The sequence below is a fragment of the Pseudochaenichthys georgianus genome, chromosome 13, assembly GCF_902827115.2.
Source record: "Pseudochaenichthys georgianus chromosome 13, fPseGeo1.2, whole genome shotgun sequence".
NCBI classification, from domain to species: domain Eukaryota; kingdom Metazoa; phylum Chordata; class Actinopteri; order Perciformes; family Channichthyidae; genus Pseudochaenichthys; species Pseudochaenichthys georgianus.
This window is the reverse complement of record NC_047515.1, coordinates 350,713-372,867: the sequence shown is the minus strand read 5'-3', so window position 1 is coordinate 372,867 and position 22,155 is coordinate 350,713. Positions and strand designations below refer to the sequence as shown.

The 22,155-nt window shown below is 45.2% G+C and overlaps 1 protein-coding gene across 4 annotated transcripts in view; it reads right to left on the bottom strand.

Moving 5' to 3' along the window:
• Positions 1–22,155, bottom strand: part of LOC117457758 (leucine-rich repeat and fibronectin type III domain-containing protein 1-like protein) — a 252,851-nt gene that overhangs the window by 95,741 nt on the left and 134,955 nt on the right. For all 4 annotated transcript variants that reach the window (XM_071205284.1, XM_034097986.2, XM_034097984.2 and 1 more), the window contains exon 5: positions 9,661–9,901. In XM_071205284.1, coding sequence (XP_071061385.1) covers positions 9,661–9,901 — 241 coding nt within the window. The remainder of the gene's footprint in view (positions 1–9,660; positions 9,902–22,155) is intronic.

Genomic DNA, 22,155 nt, shown 5'->3' with positions numbered 1-22,155 from the left:
ACCGGGATGGTGGTTCCCCTTTTCAAAAAGGGGGATCAGAGGGTGTGTGCCAATTACAGAGGAATCACACTACTCAGCCTCCCCGGGAAAGTTTACTCTAAGGTACTCGAAAGGAGGGTCAGGCCGATTGTCGAACCTCAGATTGAGGAGCAACAATGCGGATTCCGTCCTGGTCGTGGAACGATGGATCAGCTTTTTACTCTCGCAAGGATCCTGGAGGGGGCCTGGGAGTACGCTTATCCGGTCTACATGTGTTTTGTAGACTTGGAGAAGGCGTATGACCGAGTTCCCAGGGAGTTACTGTGGGAGGTGCTGCGGGAGTATGGGTTGAGGGGGTCTCTACTCAGGGCCATCCAATCTCTGTACTCCCAAAGCGAGAGCTGTGTCCGGGTCCTCGGCAGTAAGTCGGACCCATTTCCGGTGAGGGTTGGCCTCCGCCAGGGCTGCGCTTTGTCACCAATCCTGTTTGTAATATACGTACATGGATCGGATTTTGAGGCGTAGTCGTGGGGGGGGGCTGCGGTTCGGTGGACTAAGGATTGCACCACTGCTTTTTGCAGATGATGTGGTTCTAATGGCTTCATCGGTCTGCGACCTTCAGCACTCACTGGATCGGTTCGCAACCGAGTGTGAAGCGGCTGGGATGAGGATCAGCACCTCCAAATCTGAGGCCATGGTTCTCAGCAGGAAACCGATGGACTATCCACTCAAAGTAGGGAATGAGTCCTTACCCCAAGTGAAGGAGTTCAAGTATCTCTGGGGCTTGTTCTCGAGTGAGGGAACAATGGAGCGTGAGATGGGCCGGAGAATTGGAGCAGCGGGAGCGGTACTGCAGTCGCTTTACCGCACCGTTGTGACGAAAAGGGAGCTGAGCCAGAAGGCAAAGCTCTCTGTCTACCGGGCCATTTTCGTTCCTACTCTCACCTATGGTCATGAAGGATGGGTCATGACCGAAAGAACGAGATCGCGGATACAAGCGGCCGAGATGGGTTTTCTCCGCAGGGTGGCTGGTGTCTCCCTTAGGGATAAGGTGAGAAGTGCAGTCATCCGGGAGGGACTCGGAGTTGAACCACTCCTCCTTCGCGTCGAAAGGAGCCAGTTGAGGTGGTTCGGGCACCTAGTTAGGATGCCACCTGGGCGCCTCCCTAGGGAGGTGTTCCAGGCACGTCCAGCTGGGAAGAGACTATGGGGTAGACCTAGGACCAGGTGGAGGGATTATATCTCTTCGCTGGCCTGGGAGTGCCTTGGGATGCCCCAGTCAGAGCTGGTTGATGTTGCCAGGAAAAATAAAGTTTGGGGCTCTCTGCTGGAACTGCTACCCCCGCAATCCGACCACGGATAAGCGGGAGAATATGGATGGATGGATGGATCAAATGCCCTTGCCATGGCGAAAGACCACTCGCCTGAAACACGATGTCGCTGTAAGTCCAATGGACACGGTCCGATCGTCCCCCAAACCTTGCTTGTAAATCACCGGTCCAGCCCTCAACAGCTCTACGTCAATTATTGGGTTTCATCATATGCCGTTTCCCTTGCCATAAAACAAGATGTCGCTATTACGTAATCAGAATACAAAAATCAAGTGTATTCAGATGGCGTTACATTTGAAAAACGAATAATCTGATTACAGTTACTTTCGTAAACCTGAAGTGAATACATTTTGGAATACTTATTGGAATTATTGGTGTAAAAGTTTCCTCACAAAATGTAATATTCATAGCCATATGGCTATCTAACCCTCCATTGGAGCCTCCTGTATGACCACCATCTGGGTGTGTATGCAAACATGACCAACACTGAGGTCTTGGAGGAGGACAGAATGGGCACTGCTGAGGGCTACATCATCCACGTGCAGGATCACAAGACTGCCAAGACATTTGGCGAAGCACAGCTGGTGCTTACAGTAAAGGAGTTTAGCTGGGTCATGCGGTGAATGGGGATAAAAGAGGGCTTGTCGGGTCCTCAGAATGAATTCTTCCTTTTCACAACGGGGACGTACGCCTCCAAGAACCTGAACGCTCACTTGAAGAGGGCTTGGGCTGATGCTGGACTAGAAACAGCCGTCACCTTCACAATCCTGCGCACTGCCCTGGCCAACCTGATCTCACCAGAATGCGTGACTCCACCACGACTCCTTAACACCACAATGCGTGGTGGAGTCACGAACTTTGTTACATTTGCGTGTCGGCACCACGCAAACAACCCCAATGTAAAGTGAATGAGGCTCCTTTGTCGTGGTGCACACACGCATTTCTACAACGTGCATTGTGTGTAATGCAACTGTTATTTTTATTAAATTAGTTAGTTTTTAAGGAAGGCCAGAGCTTCAGCTGTGTCAAATAGATTGTTCCCTTCAGTTAACGTTATTTAAAAGATAATGATCATGTATTGTATTACGAGCGTCCATTCCCATTGGATAACGGAGAATTTTACACCCGGAAGTAAGTAGCCTATTCTCCTTACTGTCGATTAATTTTACAGTGATATCTGCACTACTCATCGACTAAAAAACACCAAATTGTCCTTGTTAATTACACAACATTGATTGGTTTGAATTGTGTGCAATGCTTTTGTATTTTCCCCCTTCGATTCGGAGAAACAAATATTTTTTCGGAGTTTTTGGACGGCAGAAGACACTACACTACCCAGAATCCTCAGCTATCGTTTGGGACTACCAACCAGTTGACCTCCAACTGCATTCCATATGAAAAAAAACGTTTCGTAAAAGAGAAAATCATACTTTATTCAGCAGTGCTTGCTTTACTCTTTGATAGTCATCACATGAATGCATTGTAATAAATGGTTTGGCTGCATTAAATATTACACATCTGTCTTAGTTCTTTATTTATCTACAGAGATCGGGCATCAGAATACACCGGAAACTATTCTTTTACCGTTCTGTTTTAATTTCACAATAAAGTTAGTAGTCATATTTTGTTTTGATATTATTGTTTTTTATTAACTACTAGACCTCTGGGTCATGTTAAGACCATCTTTTTTTGGTTGCTATGGGTTTTTTCCATCGCTTTTGTGTTACAAATATCAAAACAATAACAAAATAATATTCGTCGTAAACTAAACCGGAAACAGCAGTATATTTTATTTTGTTAACACTGTAAACTTGACAGCCTTTTAACCCAAACCACCTACTGGTTAAAGCGCGTTATTACACGTTTAGAGTAATTGCAATGCAGGAAGATTGTGTTGCTTTTTAACGACTGTTTAAAATGCCTTTTTCTTAATGTCTTTCATTTTTGTAACGCACTTTTGAATGTGTTATATTTTATGAAAACATTCAAATATTAAGAGTACATACAAAATAGTGGGAAAGTAGAAGGTCAATTATATAAATATAGAATAGAAAATATCAAGAAGATACTCAAATGATATCTAGAGTAAAACAATGTAGTGCCTGATAGGAGGATGTGCTAACTAATAAGGCTTTAATTAAAGACATGTGCAGAATACGACAGTGTAATGGTGGAGGTACACACATTGATAGATGTCTTGTAATGCACTGTTGATGAACCTGTGACCCAAGTTGTTCATTCATTGCATAACTACACTGTTGTGTATATGATATGTCAATAAACCTTAGAAAATCTTGAAATCTTGAAAGGGATGTGCAAAATAGCAATTATATACAGTCTTTAATGAACTATTAGAGAATAACGAGTAATGAATATGCTTTAAACGGATCTGCAGATACATATTTAGTCTTCTCAAGCAACCAACTATCAAATATCTCGCCTAATTGTTGGCACTTGACAATCACCTTCACTGAATTTCACTCAGGTGTAACTAAAGTCTGATTTAAGGCTTGTTTATATTTCACATCATTAATCCAAATCTGTAAAGTAACTAAAATAAATGTAGTGGAGTAAAAATACCAGGTTAACCTTAAAGAAAGCCCTCAGGATTATAAAAGACCACCATCACCCCAGCCACAAACTGTTCTGTCTGCTGCCGTCTGGCAGGCGGTACCACAGCATCCGGACTAAAACCACCAGACACAGAGACAGCTTCATCCCACAGGCTATACGATTATTAAACACCTGAACTTAGAAACAACATTCATCTGGCTGCTACTTAGAAATTATTTATCTAATATATCATATTACAATCACTTGTAGACTCTTATTGCACTATTTCACTATTTTTTCTGTGTATCTGTTGTATTGCGTAGCACTGTTGGAGGAGCCTGTGACCTAAGGGGGGGGGGGGGGGGTAGGACACGTTCGATTCCTGTTTTGAATAGTGTGCCGTCGATGGGTTTCATTCCATTTCAAAGTCCTTTTGGACGCTCTGTGTAAACGTCGCGCATCCAATCACAGAGGTTGAGGACTGATCACGGGGTTTGTCAAGCTAAGCACATGGTGTAGTCCCAAACAATAGCTGAGGATTCTGGGTAGTGTAGTGTCTTCTGCCGTCCTAAAACTCAGAAAAAACATTTGTTTCTCCGAATCGAAGGGGAAAAATACAAAAGCATTGCACACAATTCAAACCAATCAATGTTGTGTAATTAACAAGGACAATTTGGTGTGTTTTAGTCGATGAGTAGTGCAGATATCACTGTAAAATCAATCGACAGTAAGGAGAATAGGCTACTTACTTCCGGGTGTAAAATTCTCCGTTATCCAATGGGAATGGACGCTCGTAATACAATACATGATCATTATCTTTTAAATAACGTTAACTGAAGGGAACAATCTATTTGACACAGCTGAAGCTCTGGCCTTCCTTAAAAACTAACTAATTTAATAAAATAACAGTTGCATTACACACAATGCACGTTGTAGAAATGCGTGTGTGCACCACGACAAAGGAGCCTCATTCACTTTACATTGGGGTTGTTTGCGTGGTGCCGACACGCAAATGTAACAAAGTTCGTGACTCCACCACGCATTGTGGTGTTAAGGAGTCGTGGTGGAGTCACGCATTCTGGTGAGATCAGGTTGCCCTGGCTGACAATATCAAGCATCACCAAGATCCAGAAATCCCCTCAAAGAGCCCCAAAGGACCCAAAGGACGGACTAATGACCTCCAGCATGTGTCCCTGACATGGACCATAACCTTGCACACCGTGAGTCCCCGGGCCCCCGGACTTAAGCACTCCCCCACGGACTAAACCCAGATGATCACACCCTACAGAACCTCATGCCCCTGGTAACACTTAAATGTGGTGGATTTTGTGGTGCTTTTCTGTCCGCCCATCAGCATCCATATCCGGCCTTCTTCACGGCACCACCACCCCCCCTTTTGTGGAGGATATTCTCATGCTTCTGGTAACCCTTTAAATAGTCTGATACTACCAGGGCTCATCACTGTACTTTACAAGCCAGAAATAATGATTACATGGTCGGGGAAAGTGTTTTTAAACATCTGGAAGAGAGTTTTAGCCTGTTATTTTGCACAATGTCATTTAACATTCAACATCTCCTGGAAATGCACAGAATATGTCTATTTCCAGGAGAGGTTCAATGTTAAATAATATCGTGCAAAATGACAGGCTAAAACCCAGGAATAAGTGTTTGAAAGGCGGTGAAAAGTTGTTTAAAATAGTCTGATACCTCCAGGGCGCATCACCGCATTTTACAAGCCAGGGAAGGTGCCTGAATCCTGGGTAAACATTCTTTAATTGTTTAAGTGTTTTTAAATGTGTGAAACAGTGTTTTGTCACTTTCAAAACTCTCCTGTCATTGACCGGAGAAATTGGGTTGATGTTGTATTCAATCTGACCGTTAATATTCCAGTGAGACGAAGTACGTACAATGACCGGAGTGATCCCATGTTAATTTTGTCCCAAAACCGGAGCATTCCCTCACCCGTTGGGGGACCCGCCGACGACTCTTATGCCGGGGGTCCTGCCAACCCCATGTCCTGTCCCGTTGGGGGTCCCGCCAACGCCTGCTCCATCGTGGGTTCCACTGACACCAGCCCAGGTTCCGTCCAGGGTCTCGTCTACGTCTGACCCGCCAGGAGTTCCACCAGCTCCTGCCCATCCTCGAGCCCGGCCCCCTGACTTTCCCGGCCGCGGTCCTCGCCCCCGGGCCCGACCCCTGACTCTTCCAGCCGCGGCCTTCGCCCCCGAGCCCGGCCCCCTGACTTTCCCGGCCGCGGTCCTCGCCCTCGGGCCCGGCCCCCTGACTCTTCCAGCCGCGGCCTTCACCCTCATGCTCGGCCCCCTGAGTTCGCCCACTGTGGCCTTCGCCCCTTTATGAACTCTGCCTTGCCCCCGGGCCGTCCACCCGAGACCCCCACCGCGAACTCTGCCTTGCCAATGGCTGTTTCTCAATGTCGAGTACGCTTGCTTGGTAGCACATGTCTTCCGAGCGTCTTGCTTCAGAAGCGAGGCAAGAATACTTCCTGGCATTCGGAAAACGAAGAGTGGAACAGGCAAGCAAGTGTGCGTCATATGAGAGGCCCCACCTTACATTTTCCGCCACATATTTGGGGAAATTGGTCCATGCGCAGAGCATTTTAAGGATTTTAAGACCGCAGAGTCTACACATGTGCAGCCTCTTCATTTCTTCAAACGAAGTACACTGGGCTCGGTAGAATTCCAAGTATGCTGGACATTGCAACAGTACTTCGGCGGTACTCGGCACACGTAGTATGCTTGAAATAGTGGCTCTGGAGCAGCTTTACTCGACATTGAGAAACACCCAATGTTCCTCAAATTCGCCATACAGTATCCCCAACCTCCTCCTTTCAACCTCTTGGCAAACCTTTTATTTTCCCCTTAAACAAACAATTCCCAACCTTTCTTCCCTTTGGGCCCCGCCTCCTATATCCAATGCACCCCTGATTAGCACACCTGATTCCCCTGTCACTAACAGCAGGACTGAGTGAAAGCAGGAGGGGAGAGAGGGACAGCAGAAAATGTCTACCGTGATGGCTCTGTCACAGATGTGAGGTCCACCCACAAATAAAACAGGTTCACATGGATAGGATACTAGATACGTTTGCACATTCATTATATACACTACACATTTTTCTTTGATTTTTTAACACTATAGTCCCTAATATATTTGTATAAAGGCAGGAAATGGAATTCAATCGAGAACATGTTTCATTGTGGAGGAACTCCTGTTTTGTGTCCCCCTCACTTCTTAAACCAAAGTTAAACCCTTGAGTTAAGGTGTATAGTGTTTTCCCTTACCATGCAGAAAGACAGAATGAGGAAGATTCAACATCTATATTGAACTGTATTTTGAGTCGGCTGGGATACAGATTTTCTGTGCCTATGGGCTACTAGCTATTAGCTATAGCCAGTGTTGGGCAAGTTATTTCCAAAATGTAACATATTACTTATTACTGTCTATTGAGAGTAATAAGTTACATTACAATAATACTGTCTCTGAAATGTAATGAGTTGCACTACTTTTTAGTTACTTTTACCAAAATAACCTCAAAAGAATGGCTACAGTAGGTAATTGAAATGCTAAAATGTAGTTTAGTGCAGCTCATTAGACATCCAGTGAAGGGCGATGTGGTATAGCATAACAACTGTGTAGGCCCTTAAGGCTACTAACAACTTGTATTACACGGCTTAGTTGAAAACTCAATTCTGATTGTAACTTCTTAACACGTGTTAATCCAGCAGTACAGACCACTGTCAAGGACTGTAATGAAGTTTGCTAAGGAGGATCAAGAAAGAGAAAGGAAAAGAGGTTAAAAGACGGAGCGCTGGACGTCAGATAAATCACCAGAAGAAGGCAGACAGGAAGTAAACAATAACAGGACACGGAATGGGCTCTGTAGTTTGTTTAGTATGTGGCCGTGTGCAGGCCCGGCTCCAGAACAACATGACTCTGGGTGCCTCTGAGGTTACAGGGGACGCAGCAGTAGTAGGTTTACGTGAGCAATAGTGGCAACAGCAATGAAAAATAGCATTGATGGTCCCAATGAATGATGGCCTTTGTTATGTTTTGAAACCAAGCAAGTGAGAACATTTCAAGTAAGTTAAAAGTGCAATCCTGAAATATCTCATACAGTCCAAAGTGGACTGTGGCAAAGAAAAGTGCAAAAGCTTCAAAGCTGTACTGATAAAACAAATGAGAACATTTTGTAAATCAAGGCAAATAGTATTTAAACCAGCTCATGGTTTGAAATGGCAAACATTGAAAAGCAAAAGTATTATTAAAACCATGTACTAAACATCACCTTGGTCCCATCATATACTCTGGGAAGAGAATATTTACTCTGCTTGAAAACTGGATCACATCATCATGTGAGGTTGACTTTGTGACCTGGAGAACATTTCAACTGCAACATCAGCTCGTTGATAAGCTTGGGATATGAGATCTTTCTGTAGCCATTCGTGGTGAAGGCATCTGTGCTATTTTTGACCCAACATTTCTACAGGCATGGCAGAATATGGCACTATTTCCACATGAATATTCCATGGTTTATTTGTATACCACGAGCTGCACAATGACCGACTAACCCCACTGTACAGGCGGGTACTTGTTTAGATCTACCTGGGCAGGCTCTGTTTTGCCGTGGTATCCTGGCACCTGCGGGCCGCAGAGGGGCGGCGTAGTTTCGGGCGACGAAGACTGCTGCTCCGTGGGCGAATCAGGCAGGAGTAAGCTAGTGTCCACAACGGAGGGTCACGTGATGTCCCCATCTGACCTGTTGCTACGGTCTGCAGTAGATGCAGTGTTGCTGGCGTTTAGTGATGGTTGCTTTAACAATTTTCGTATAAATGATTATCCACAGATGTGTGTCACTGCTGTGGAAGCACTTTGGAAATGATGCACGCGGAGCGGAGCAGGTCACACGCACCTGACACAATTTGTTGTTTGTATTTTTTGCTCCGTTTCCTTTTTTGAATAGAGGGTGCATAACATTCAACTGCCCCGAAGATCCCGACGCAAAGCCTGAAGAGTAAACACCAGGTTTACTAATCTACCCGCACAATTTGTCTGGTGTTGGAATGTCTCGCTATGTTACTACATTCTTAAAAAACAAAATGCCATTTAATTTCTGGTTAAAATGTGTTGTAACTGCGTTACTGGGCATTGTAACGGGTAATATATTACCCACATTTCATTAGTAATGCGTTACATTACTTCGTTACAGCAAAAAGTAATATATTACTGTAACTCCGTTACTTTTGTAACGCGTTACACCCAACACTGGCTATAGCTGGTGGATGTCAAAAATTGGAACTTGATCGTTGCTGCCACCATCTGTTCATATGTGTGTACACTCAGCGGCAGGGACTCCAATTTTAGCTAGAGAGCATTTTATTCACAGAGGTGCACTCTGGTACTTCAACAAATAGCTATAACTATAACTAATAATAATAACTGCTAATATTTATTATTTATTTAATTTTTTGTTACTGATGTCATTCTTTATGTAGCATCAGCAGTTTTTGAAGGTTAATGCTAAATGAGGCCTGAATTTCTCCCATTTGTACAGGACATGATGACATCTTCCGAAACAAGTTGACTGGCACAAATGTTATTCTAGTCCTTAGTGCATTGCTTTTTTAAGATCTGGACTGTGTTGTGCAGTGTCCTTAAGTTTGTATTTTACTGAATACAGTAGCTGTAATTTACGACATATGCACTGTAACCTCTGTCTTACTTTTTGATGTTGTGTCCGACGGCTCTAAGTCAAGATATTGATAAAGGGACTTCAACAAACCTCTCTAATTGTCCAGAAGTATTTGCCGGCCAGGTCCTTAGGTGAAGCACACGTCTCCAGGTCATCCTCTCTGGTCAGTCTGCGAAGCCATACCAGCTCACAGTTACAGTGCAGAGGGTTCCCTCCAAAACTCAACACCAGCGCTGTGAGAGGGGAACCCTTCATCTTAGCATACACCGGGATCCGCAAGAACAATGGGTCCGGAGGAATCTTCTTTAGCTTGTTGGATGTCATGTCCAGTCTGGTGATGAAGACAGAGACACAGGAAGAGGGATAAACCTTTAACTTTTATATTATGTTGAGGCATGTAGTAAACAGTTTGTGGAATCATGTAAAAGATAGAATTGCTGAATTGTCCAGCAACACCCTATATAATATGATTAGGCTTTTGGAAGTTTTTCAAAATATATTGCAGCTTTTTTAATATTGTTCCTTCAGTAATTATACCTAATTTGCAACTATGTAACATTTACTATATGTACGTTAGGCTCTTAACAGCACAAAGCAATTTGGTGCATTTATCAAGCACATTTTGACAATATGAGCACGTATCATTTTTACAACTGTCGCAGACTACTCCACTCAACGAGAGGTCTCTGTCGGAGTTCTCTGTTGATTAGCTCTATGGTTGCGGTTGAATTTTCAATTTTGCTTAGGAAAGCTCATAGCGAGTGACACCCGGAAGTACACTGAACACAAATATAAATGAAACCCTTTTTTCTCAATTTTTCATGAGATGAACTCAAAGATCTAAAACATTTTCTATATACACAAAATAACCATTTATCTCAAATATTGTTCACAAATCTGAACAAATCTGTGATAGTAAGCACTTCTCCTTTGCCGAGATAATCCATCCCACCTCACAGGTGTGGCATATCAAGATGTTGATTAGACAGCATGATTATTGCACAGGTGTGCCTTAGGCTGGCCACAATAAAAGGCCACTCTAAAATGTTCAGTTTTATCACACAGCACAATGCCACAGATGTCGCAAGTTTTGAGGGAGCGTGCAATTGGCATGCTGACAGCAGGAATGTCCACCAGAGCTGTTGCCTGTGAATTGAATGTTCATTTCTCTACCATAAGCCGTCTCCAAAGGCGTTTCAGAGAATTTGGCAGTACATCCAACCGGCCTCACAACCGCAGACCACGTGTAACCACACCAGCCCAGGACCTCCACATCCAGCATGTTCACCTCCAAGATCGTCTGAGACCAGCCACTCGGACAGCTGCTGCAACAATCGGTTTGCATAACCAAAGCATTTCTGCACAAACTGTCAGAAACCGACTCAGGGAAGCTCATCTGCATGCTCGTCGTCCTCATCGGGGTCTCCACCTGACTCCGGTTCGTCGTCGTAACCGAATTGAGTGGGCAAATGCTCACATTCGATGGCGCCTGGCACGTTGGAGAGGTGTTCTCTTCACGGATGAATCCCGGTTTTCACTGTTCAGGGCAGATGCCAGACAGCGTGTGTGGCGTCGTGTGGGCGAGCGCTTTTCTGATGTCAATGTTGTGAATCGAGTGGCCCATGGTGGTGGTGGGGTTATGGTATGGGCAGGCGTATGTTATGGACGACGAACACAGGTGCATTTTATTGATGGCATTGTGAATGCACAGAGATACCGTGACGAGATCCTGAGGCCCATTGTTGTGCCATTCATCCACGACCATCACCTCATGTTGCAGCATGATAATGCACGGCCCCATGTTGCAAGGATCTGTACACAATTCCTGGAGGCTGAAAACATCCCAGTTCTTGCATGGCCAGCATACTCACCGGACATGTCACCCATTGAGCATGTTTGGGATGCACTGGATCGGCGTATACGACAGCGTGTTCCAGTTCCTGCCAATATCCAGCAACTTGGCACAGCCATTGAAGAGGAGTGGACCAACATTCCACAGGCCACAATCAACAACCTGATCTACTCTATGCGAAGGAGATGTGTTGCACTGCGTGAGGCAAATGGTGGTCACACCAGATACTGCCTGGTTTTCGGACCCCACCCAGACCCCCCCAATAAAGCAAAACTGCACATTTCAGAGTAGCCTTTTATTGTGGCCAGCCTAAGGCACACCTGTGCAATAATCATGCTGTCTAATCAGCATCTTGATATGCCACACCTGTGAGGTGGGATGGATTATCTCGGCAAAGGAGAAGTGCTCACTATCACAGATTGTTTCAGATTTGTGAACAATATTTGAGATAAATGGTTATTTTGTGTTTCTAGAAAATGTTTTAGATCTTTGAGTTCATCTCATGAAAAATGGTTGCATTTATATTTTTGTTCAGTGTACTTAAGAGGCAGCCATGATTAGAACTGTTTGGATTCTCTAGAGGTCCAACCTATTTATCTTATTTTACATATCCTCACTCCTCCGCCCCGCCCCCTTACTGTGTATCAGTCACTGATTGGACGCTGCAGCGCATCACTGATCTGATGCTTCTTAACATCAGAGAAGTTTAATAGAGTGAAGATAACACATTGAACTCAGGGGAGTCAGTCCTCAGTTTATAAAGTTTGTTTCCAAAGTGATCTAGTTGAAAAGTGATAATACATCTGAACAACAAAACGGACCACATGCAACTTTCTTCATCTATATATTTATTATTTTATTTGTATTTATCGTAGTTTTCGTTCAGACTGAAACATTTTTACCGTTGGGTTTAACAGCTTACTGTAGCAAGTTATTGTAATTCTTCGTGAAAATAATAAGCCTCGAGGAGGCAGTATTTGTGTGTATATTAATGATCTGTGGTGCCGATCATACTCAGTAAAATGTAAAACCTGTGATCCCAACGTAGAAATTCTCAGCATGACGTTAAGACCCTTCTATCTGCCTAGAGAATTCTGGTGTATTTTACTGTTTGTTGTTTATGTGCCTCCCAGCGGCAGAGCGTCACTGGCGGCCGGCTCCATCGCTGACTGTGTTCACGAGCTGCAACTCAGCCACCCCGATGCACCGGCAATAGCAATTATTCTGTTGTTCTTTACATCTGTGATCTTGTCTATTCTGCAGTACTGCAATACTACCTGGCACAAATGTTTGTCAGCAGCTTTAAAATCAAAACTGCTCCACCTGTTAAAAATCTGCTCAAAGATGGTTGGTCAACCCTGTCAGAGACTCTATGACTCAGCAACCTCATAACAACCTAGTGAGGCTGTCCAACCACATCATCTCTGACCCAAACCATGTTCTGAACAGAGAATATGAACTGCTACCATCTGATCGGAGATACAGGGTCCCACCATTCAATAAAGTCAGACTGAAGCACTCCTTTGTGCATCAGTCAGTCCTCACAGTAAACACAGAGCTGAATCCCAGATCCAATGCACGCTGAAGGCTCTTTGAGCAGCTTTTCTCTCACTGATTGTGCTGTTATGTTAAATGTTTGTTGTTTGTGTTTCATGTATTTGTGTCTGGATATTTGTCTGTTGATGTTGGACATGGAGCTGCTGTGACGCAAGTCAAATTTCAGACTTGATCTGACAAATAAAGTATTATCGTATTGTATCGTCAGTGTTAAAAAACAACACAATCATATCCTGGATTATTAAATAATGAATTCAAAATTCAGGAGATCAATAGGGATATTTATAACTATAATAATAATATAAACGCATTCTTCCAGTAGAAAAGGTCCTGTGTCGCTCAGCAGACCACAGTACAGAGCATAACTACATGTGCCGGTGTGTGTGGAACAGGAACACACTGCTGCTGCTCTGGTAGAGATAACTGTGTCTTTTATTAGTAGTAGATCAGCGAACATGACTGAAAACACAAACTCTGTCAAAAATATCTGTAGCTGTTGACTGACAGCCGATCCAGCGATCAGCTGTCGCTGTCATCACAAACAGACATAATTTCAACGCTCCGAGGAAAGGACGTCTTATTGCTCCTCCAACACATTTCCTTGCTTCCTCTTTCTTCACGTGGTTTCCTTGCATCATAGTCCCTCCCACCAGGGATGCATGGAGAAAAGACGCAAGTGAGGGAAACAAGGATGCAAGTTAAGCGACATTGGATGTGGCTTAGATGATAGGAAAAGGGTTTCAACACATCCTTTATAATCTCTTTGATTAGGATACACTGGGGCATCCTTTACTAAACTAAACGAGAAAATGCTTTCCCAGAATAACCTTCAGCCTCAGCATTTACCGTGACACAACATTCGACAATTCACGGAAACAACAGATAATGACGGATAAATGCCCATCATTTAAGTTACAGTGCTTATTAGGCATTTTACAACCTATGCCTAACTTGCCAAGGTGCTTTGTTTTGAACTTTCAAAATGTTATCAATGAAAATACAAAATATGAGCATTGTGTTTATTACTGTAAAATTATCAATAAAGTAAACCAATCCAATGAATTCACCTGGACCGGAGGGTGAGCGTGAGCAAATATTAAAGTGGACCTATCATGCTATATTTGAAACATATAGTGTAGGACCATGCCTATATAAAACATGTCTGTGAAGTTTTTTTTTCAAAATATCCTGCATTTTAGCCATGCCTCATTTCGCTCTATTTGCTCTTTTCCAGCCCTGTTTTTGCAAGGGCTGATTCTGCTTTTGTGGCAGACTACAGCGCCACTTACAGGCCTGGCATATGTACTACAGCGTCTTCAGCGCTTTCGAGCGGTCTCTCATTCCCCTGATAGGTGGAGAGTTGCCCATATAGGCGGAGCACCCCTTATCTGACGTCAGAAAAATTCACATAATAATCAGCTCCGTTGCAGCCCCGTTTTTAGAGATTTGGGTATGGAGGAAAAGAGAGAGGGTTGTGTTTTCTGACACTTGGTGAGTTCCCTGACACACCGGGGACACATATTCATGTATAAAATATGTACAAAAGTGTATTTTGCATGATAGGTCCCCTTTAAGTTTCACTTCATATTTTTTATTGAATTCCAACCTTGGTAATACATATACATATATTTTTCACTGTTCACTGTTCATATTTTTCACCTTTCATAAAAGCCCAATAAAAAAACACAACAAGTATGTAGATGCTCCTACAACTATAACAAATTTGTTATAGTTGAATCTAAACAACCCAGGCTATAGTTTAGATCAGGGGTGCCCAACCAGTCGATCGCAAGATGTGTCTAAAAATTGAAAAACGGAGCAGGTGTCGGTGGGACCACCAACAGGAGAGAACAGGGAGTTGGCAGGACCCCCGGCGGAACAGGTGTCAGCGGAATAATCCCCGGTGTTGCCGGGACAGGTGTCCCCGATGAAACAAGGGCTGGTGTCGGCAGGACCCTCGGCGTAGCAAGTGTCGGTGGGACCCCCAACAGGACAGGATATTGTGTTTACAGGAAACCCGGCGGAGCACGTGTTGGCGGGACTCCCAACAGGACAGGATATGGTGTTGGCAGAAAACCCGGTGGAGCAGGTGTCGGCGGAGCCCCCAACAGGACAGGATCTGGTGTTGGCAGGAAATCCGGCAGAGCAGGTGTCGGCTGGACCCCCAATGAAAACAGGTGTTGGCGGGACCCCCAACAGGTCAGGGCACGGAGTTGGCAGGACTCCCAGCGGAACCCACAACGGAACAGGACATGGGGTTGGCAGGACCCCCGGCAGAACAGTAGTCGGTGGGACCCCCAACAGGATAGGACACAGAGTTGGCAGGACCCTCAGCGGAACCCCCAACGAAACAGGACATGGAGTTGGCAGGACCCCCGGCAAGACAGGCGATGGTGGGACCCCCAACGGAACAGGACACAGAGTTGGCAGGACCCCCAGCGGAACCCCCAACAGACCAGGATATTGGGTTGGCAGGACCCCCGGCAGAACAGTAGTCGGCGGGACCCCCAACAGGACAGGACACTGAGTTGGCAGGACCCTTAGCGGAACCCCCAACGAAACAGGACACAGAGTTGGCAGGACCCCCGGCAGAACACTAGTCGGCGGGACCCCCAACAGAACAGGACATAGAGTAGGGACTTGAGTAGGGCCTCGAGTAGGGACATGAGATGGGACTTGAGAGGGAACTCGAGAGGTGACTTGAGAGGGGACTAGGGTTGGGAACCGAAACTCGATAAGAAAATACTGGGTACCCATACAAAATACACAATTTTGGTTCTTCTTAACGGTTCCTAAACGCGGTAGACCCTGTATTCCAGCGGGTCCGTCTGCGCCGCGGTGACCCGGTGGAATACAGGGTGGACCTGGAGAATCACATAACGGCCGGTCGTCAGCGGGCCGTTGACGGCCGGCTCCGCCCTTAATAACGGCATCATGTAAGTTGCGCTGACAGGCGACAGAGGTCCACAGTTGCCCCGCAGCGAGGCTCCACCCGCCCTCCCATAGACGGTTCACGAGCTCAGTCACTTCATAACACCAAAGATGGATCGCGGTAAACGCTCTGAAGTGATGCTCCACTACACTAAGAAAGAAAAAGACAAGGTACAGTGTAATGCCTGTTAATAGCTTGCCACAGGCATAGCTCAGTTAAAATAAAGCACAGCTATTGTGCAATACCTTGGTATCGCATGTATATTTTTTAATTGTAAAAATGTCTGTTAAAGCTTAAAAGAATAAAGATATTTTTGTTATCTAAACATTTGACCTCTTTCTTTTACAATGTTGGAATTGAAACGGGGAATCGATAAGAACCGGAATCGATAAGCAGAACCGGAATCGATAAATTGCAAACGATACCCATCCCTAGAGGGGACTCGAGAGGGAACTCGAGAGGAGACTTGAGAGGGAACTTGAGAGGGAACTCGAGAGGAGACTCGAGAAGGAACTTGAGAGGGGACTCAAGAGGTGACTTGAAAGGGGACTTGAGAAGAGACTCGAGAGGGGACCTGAGAAGGAACTTGAGAGGGGACTCGAGAGGAGACTTGAGAGGGAACTCGAGAGGAGACTTGAGAGGTGACTTGAGAGGGGACTCGAGAGGTGACTTGAAAGGGGACTCGAGAGGGAACTTGAGAGGTGACTTGAGAGGGGACCTGAGAAGGAACTTGAGAGGAGACTCGAGAGGGGACTCGAGAAGGGACTTGGAAAGGGACTCGAGAGGGGACTCGAGAAGGGACTTGGAAAGGGACTCGAGAGGGGACTTGAGAAGGGACTTGAGAAGGGACTTGGAAAGGGACTCGAGAGGGGACTTGTGTTAGTCGGTACACCGACAGGACACGGGGAGCTGGCATCGGCCGGAGAGCCAACAGGTGACAAGGAACTGGAGTGGGTCGGAACATTGACAGGACACGAGGGGCTGGAGTGGGCCGGACCACCGACAGGACACAAGGGGCTGGAGTGGGCCCAACCACTGACATGACACGGGGGGCTGGCGTCGGCCGGGGAGCCAGTACTGGAGCCGAAACTGGAGCCAGAAACATGGCAGCAGGGGCCGAAACTGGGGCCGGAACCATGGCTGCTGGGGCCAGGACTGTGGCTGGAACCATGGCTGTGTGGGCCGGTTCTGGAGCCGGAACCATGGCTGCTGGGGCCTGTACTGGAGCCCAAAACATGGCTTCTGGGGCTCGGGTTGCTATAGTGTGGTAGCACCACACTATACAACAAGCATTTTTTGGGTAAAACAAAAAACGTTATACAAACCCTGAATGTTACAGTATTACTCCAGTAAGTCATGCCATGCCCTGTAACAGTTCTTTTTGGTAGTGAAGCACAGAGGGACCTGACACTTCCTGCAGTACACAGGTGTCTTCACCCTTCTGTTGCCAGCATCAGAGCACCTCCTGCAGTACCTCCTGACCTTGGTGGCATCTTCCCCATAATACTCGGGCAACCAGAAGCCATATCATCATCGCCTTCCTCACTGTGAAAACAAATGTGGAAAAAACAAATAGATTAATTCTCTGGCTTGTACTTTCAAAAATGTAACTCAAATCAGAAATAGTTTCTCTACAACAACAGCAGAACATCAACAGAGGGTGTCGTATTGTCATACTGATATTCTGTACACACTGTGAAGACCACTGAGACAAATGTAACATTTGTGATATTGGGCTATATAAATAAACATTGATTGATTGATTGATTGATTGATTGATTGATTGATTGATTGATTGATTGATTGAATTTTGAGTGTGTGAAATAACATATCACTCAAAATGTATATGTGTAAATTATGTTCATATAATCTTTTCAATATTTAATAATATTCTGTCTGACATATGACAGATGGAATATTATATATATAATATATATATATATATATATAATATAAGTAATAATTGTAATAATTGTAAGTCGCTTTGGATAAAAGCGTCAGCTAAATGAAATGTAATGTAATACCGTGTTAAATTCAACATGTATATGTCTTGTTTATTTCAACAAGAACAAGAAACGGCATCCATCTTCTTTGTTTGTTGTTGTGTGTGAAAGAACATTATATCACAAGATGGATGCTGTCGTGTTATTGTCAAGTGTGTGAAATTACTATAGATGAATACACTCTTACACCAAATAAATAACAAAAAGATAAAAACAGATGAATATTCTTACACCAAATAAATAAGTAATAGATACAAACAGAGAGATTACATACCTTTCCGGTGACGGAGGTTCATAATCAGAATCATTACTGTCCCCTGTATGCGTGATGAGATCACTATCTTCCGACGGAGAGTCCTGAAATACGATGTCCAATGCCTCCTCGACGGACAAAAAAGTCTTCTTTCTGGCTGCCATTGTTATAAATAAAATAAAACAAATCCTGCTGTTTCGCTGATCGATCTGCCGTTCTCTGCTCTCCTGTCGCCGCGGGACATGCTATGCTATGCTATGCTATGCAACACTATGCTGCGTAAAAAGAGTGGGGTGTGCGTAAAAGGCTATACTGCCTTTATTTATACTTACGCAAGATCCTATCTCTGGAACCCATTGGTCGATTTGGGTGATTGACACCTTTTTTTAATCGTTAGAGCCAATCAAATCGAGTGGCAGTTTCAAAATACGTAAACACGTTACGCCTGCGGAGGGGGAGCTATGCGTAAACTGCATCTCCCGCAGCTGAAGCCACGGACTGTTAATCGTTGGACCTAATCATTTTAAAGTGACAAGAGACATTGGATTAACCTTGAGCAGCCTTTTTATTCCTTTGAACACAACTTTCGATCACAAAACAGCCAAGGTAAGACCTAATTATTGTCATGGATTTGAAAACTGATATTGTTTACTTGCTATGTTCTGGCTGCTAGCTCGGTTAATGTTGTGCCTGCTGTGATGGGGTGTATACATGGAATCTGTGGAATCTCAGCTTTCAGAATATGTGTTGTTTGTGCAGAAAGTATGAATTATAAATGATCGTTTTTTTGAGTTATGAGCAGATATAGCAATTGCCCGTTTTTGCCATGGGCTCATTTAGAGGCTTCTTGTGAGACTTCTTTTTCGAAAAACTTATTTTTTTTTCGTATCGTCAGTTAGCAAAGTTTCCTCTGGTCAGATGGGTATGGAATGTTAATGGTTTCATGAATGACACTTCAGATATAACACTGTTGCTACATATATAGCATTTTCGGAACTCGGGTCCGTGGGGCTTAAGAGGTTAATGTCCTATAACATAATCTTCCTGTGCCAGAATAATGCACTTGAATGCATCAAAGCTTTGTGATTGGCCGGCGTGACCCCATGTGTCGGGGCGTGGCTGGTGGGCAGTGGGCACTATTTTGCTGACGTTGTCTGTGTCAACAGGAGTGACAGTGCACACACACAAGACCTGTAGTTATGTACTGTCACCCAGTTTCTATGAGTATAGGCGCAGCCCTCTAAGGCTATCGCTATTGGGTAATCCCACTGCACGTGTGCATCACTGACAGACTTAATCCACGCCCACCTATGACGTGGGCCCCACTTCCGGCCTCACTTCCGTATAAATAGGAAGTAGGCCCTACAATCTGCTCCCACACAAACAGCTTTTCTTCAGCTATTCGCGTAGCCAGTGGGGCCCGAACCTTAGAGGGCTGCGCCTATACTCATAGAAACTGGGTTACAGTACGTAACCCCATCCTATTTCGTATAAGGCTTCGCCCTCTAAGGCTATCGCTATTAGGTTAAGGGCGAAGCAGGATGTAGTCTACGCCCCACTGGTCCGTCCGTTACCAGAAGCACAAAACACACTCAATTAATAACCCATGTCCATTTCGCCATGCGTAATGGAGCATCACATTCCCATGGAATATAGCATTAAAAAATGAATATTCTCCATCAGGGAACGGAGGTAGGCTTAATAGGCTACCTGTCGTTTATAAAAAGTAGAGATCAAAGTCTCACTTGTTAAAAAACGATCAAAGGGGGGGGGGGGAAAGGGCAGCTCTCTACGTGCCAACAGGCAGGAGAGAGGGCACGCAATTGAGACCCCGACATTACTCATTCTGGCAGGATATTCAGTACAGAGTGTGTCAGAGAGGTATGGGAGACATCCCTCAAATAAAAACGAATAAAAGAACAGGGAGAAGACCAAGATGCAGCAGTGCAAATGTCTTCCACTGTCATTCCTCCATGCAACGCCGTAGAGGTTGACATTCCTCTGGTGCTGTGCACTTTATGTTCTCCGGGGGATCCACCCCAGAGGAGACATACGCCTGTGACACAGCCTCACACAACCAGTGTGACAGGCGCTGTGCAGACAGGCTGCCTTATTGAGCGCTCTCTGTAATGCACAAACAGACGCTGGGACCAGCGCAAAGCAGCCGTGCGTGCAATATAGCATGACAGCACGCGCACGGGACAGAGGAGATGAGATGTGGCTTCTTCCTCTGATGTGTGAGCAGGAGGAAAGAAGCCATCAATCAATCAATCAATCAATGTTTATTTATATAGCCCAATATCACAAATGTTACATTTGTCTCAGTGGTCTTCACAGTGTGTACAGAATATCAGTATGACAATACGACACCCTCTGTCCTTAGACCCTCACATCGTACAAGGAAAAACTTCCAAATAAAACCCAGTTTAAAGGGAAAAATGGGAGAAACCTCAGGGAGAGCAACAGAGGAGGGATCCCTCTCCCAGGACGGACAGACGTGCAATAGATGCCGTGTGTAAATTGAAAAGATAATACATTTGCAACATAGGTAGTCCAAATGTTTGGAAATGCATGTGTGTATAATAGGAAGATGAATCCACGAGGATATCCATCCAGGACCTATGATCCAGGACCACAGCCACGACTCAAGATCCAGCGCTCGCGATCCAGGACACAGGACCGCAGGATCATCCATGACTCCGGATCCCAGCGTATATAGACACCAAAAAGAAAGACATTTGGGGAAGCTGGGTTAATCGGAACATGAGTGTACACGGGTATAGACAGAGAGAAGGAAGAAGTAAGATGTCCCCCGACAAACTAAGCCTATATCAGCAAAACTAGGGGCTGAATCTAATCAGCCCTAACTATAAGCTTTATCAAAAAGGAAGGTCTTAAGCGCACTCTTAAAAACGGATAGGGTGTCTGCCGCCCGAACACAAACTGGAAGCTGATTCCACAAATGTGGAGCTTGATAAGAAAAGGCTCTGGCTCCCATTGTACTTTTAGAGATTCTAGGAACAACCAACAACCCTGCATTCTTGGAACGCAATGCCCTAGTAGTACAGTAGGGTATAATGAGTTCTTTAAGGTAAGATGGCGCCTGCCCATTAAGGGCTTTGTAGGCGAGAAGAAGAATTTTAAATTCTATCCTGTGTTCTATAGGGAGCCAGTGTAAGGCAGCCAGAACAGGGTTCTTACTCTCGATCTAAAAGAGCTTGTGACAACCTTTGGCATAAAAGCCGGGTTAGGGCGCAAAACAGCTGAGCTGCCATCTCCTTGGATCTGGATACATGACGGAGCCACAGAGAGGGCAGACAAATCACTCACCCTTTTAGCTGATGTCAGAGCCAAGAGCAGAGCTACTTTGGCTGACAAGAACTTTAGGGGGACCTGATCAAAAGGTTCAAATGGAGCTTTACTCAGCGCGCGTAACACCAAAGCCAAATCCCATTGAGGCGCCAAAGCGTGTGACACAGGTCTGAGTCTCTGTACTCCTCGTAAAAAACGTTTTGTCAGAGGGTGACTAAACACTGTGTTGACACCAAAACCTACGTGGCAAGATGAAATGGCAGCTGCATATGTTTTGACCGTGCTATAAGCCAATTCCTGTCCAGCAACAGCTGGAGGAATGACAGCACGTGAGGCAGGGGGCACGTAACGGGGTCCAGGCTTTTCCCGACACACCAACGCTGGAACGCTGTCCATTTGGCTGTGTAGGATGCTCTGGTGGACGCAGCCCTTGATCCCTGAATAGTCCTCACAACATCTTGAGAGAGGCCGAGCCCCTCTAAGTGTTCCCGTTCAGGCGCCATGCCCACAAACGTTGGCCTAACACTGGGTGACAGCTGATCGCTCCCTCCACCTGGGAGAGAGCATCCCTGCCCCACGGAATTTCCCACGGACTCCCTGACAGCATCCGCTGTATGCATGGAAACCAGGACGCTCCCGTGTGCTACGGGGCTATTAAGACTGATATCAGTCGCTC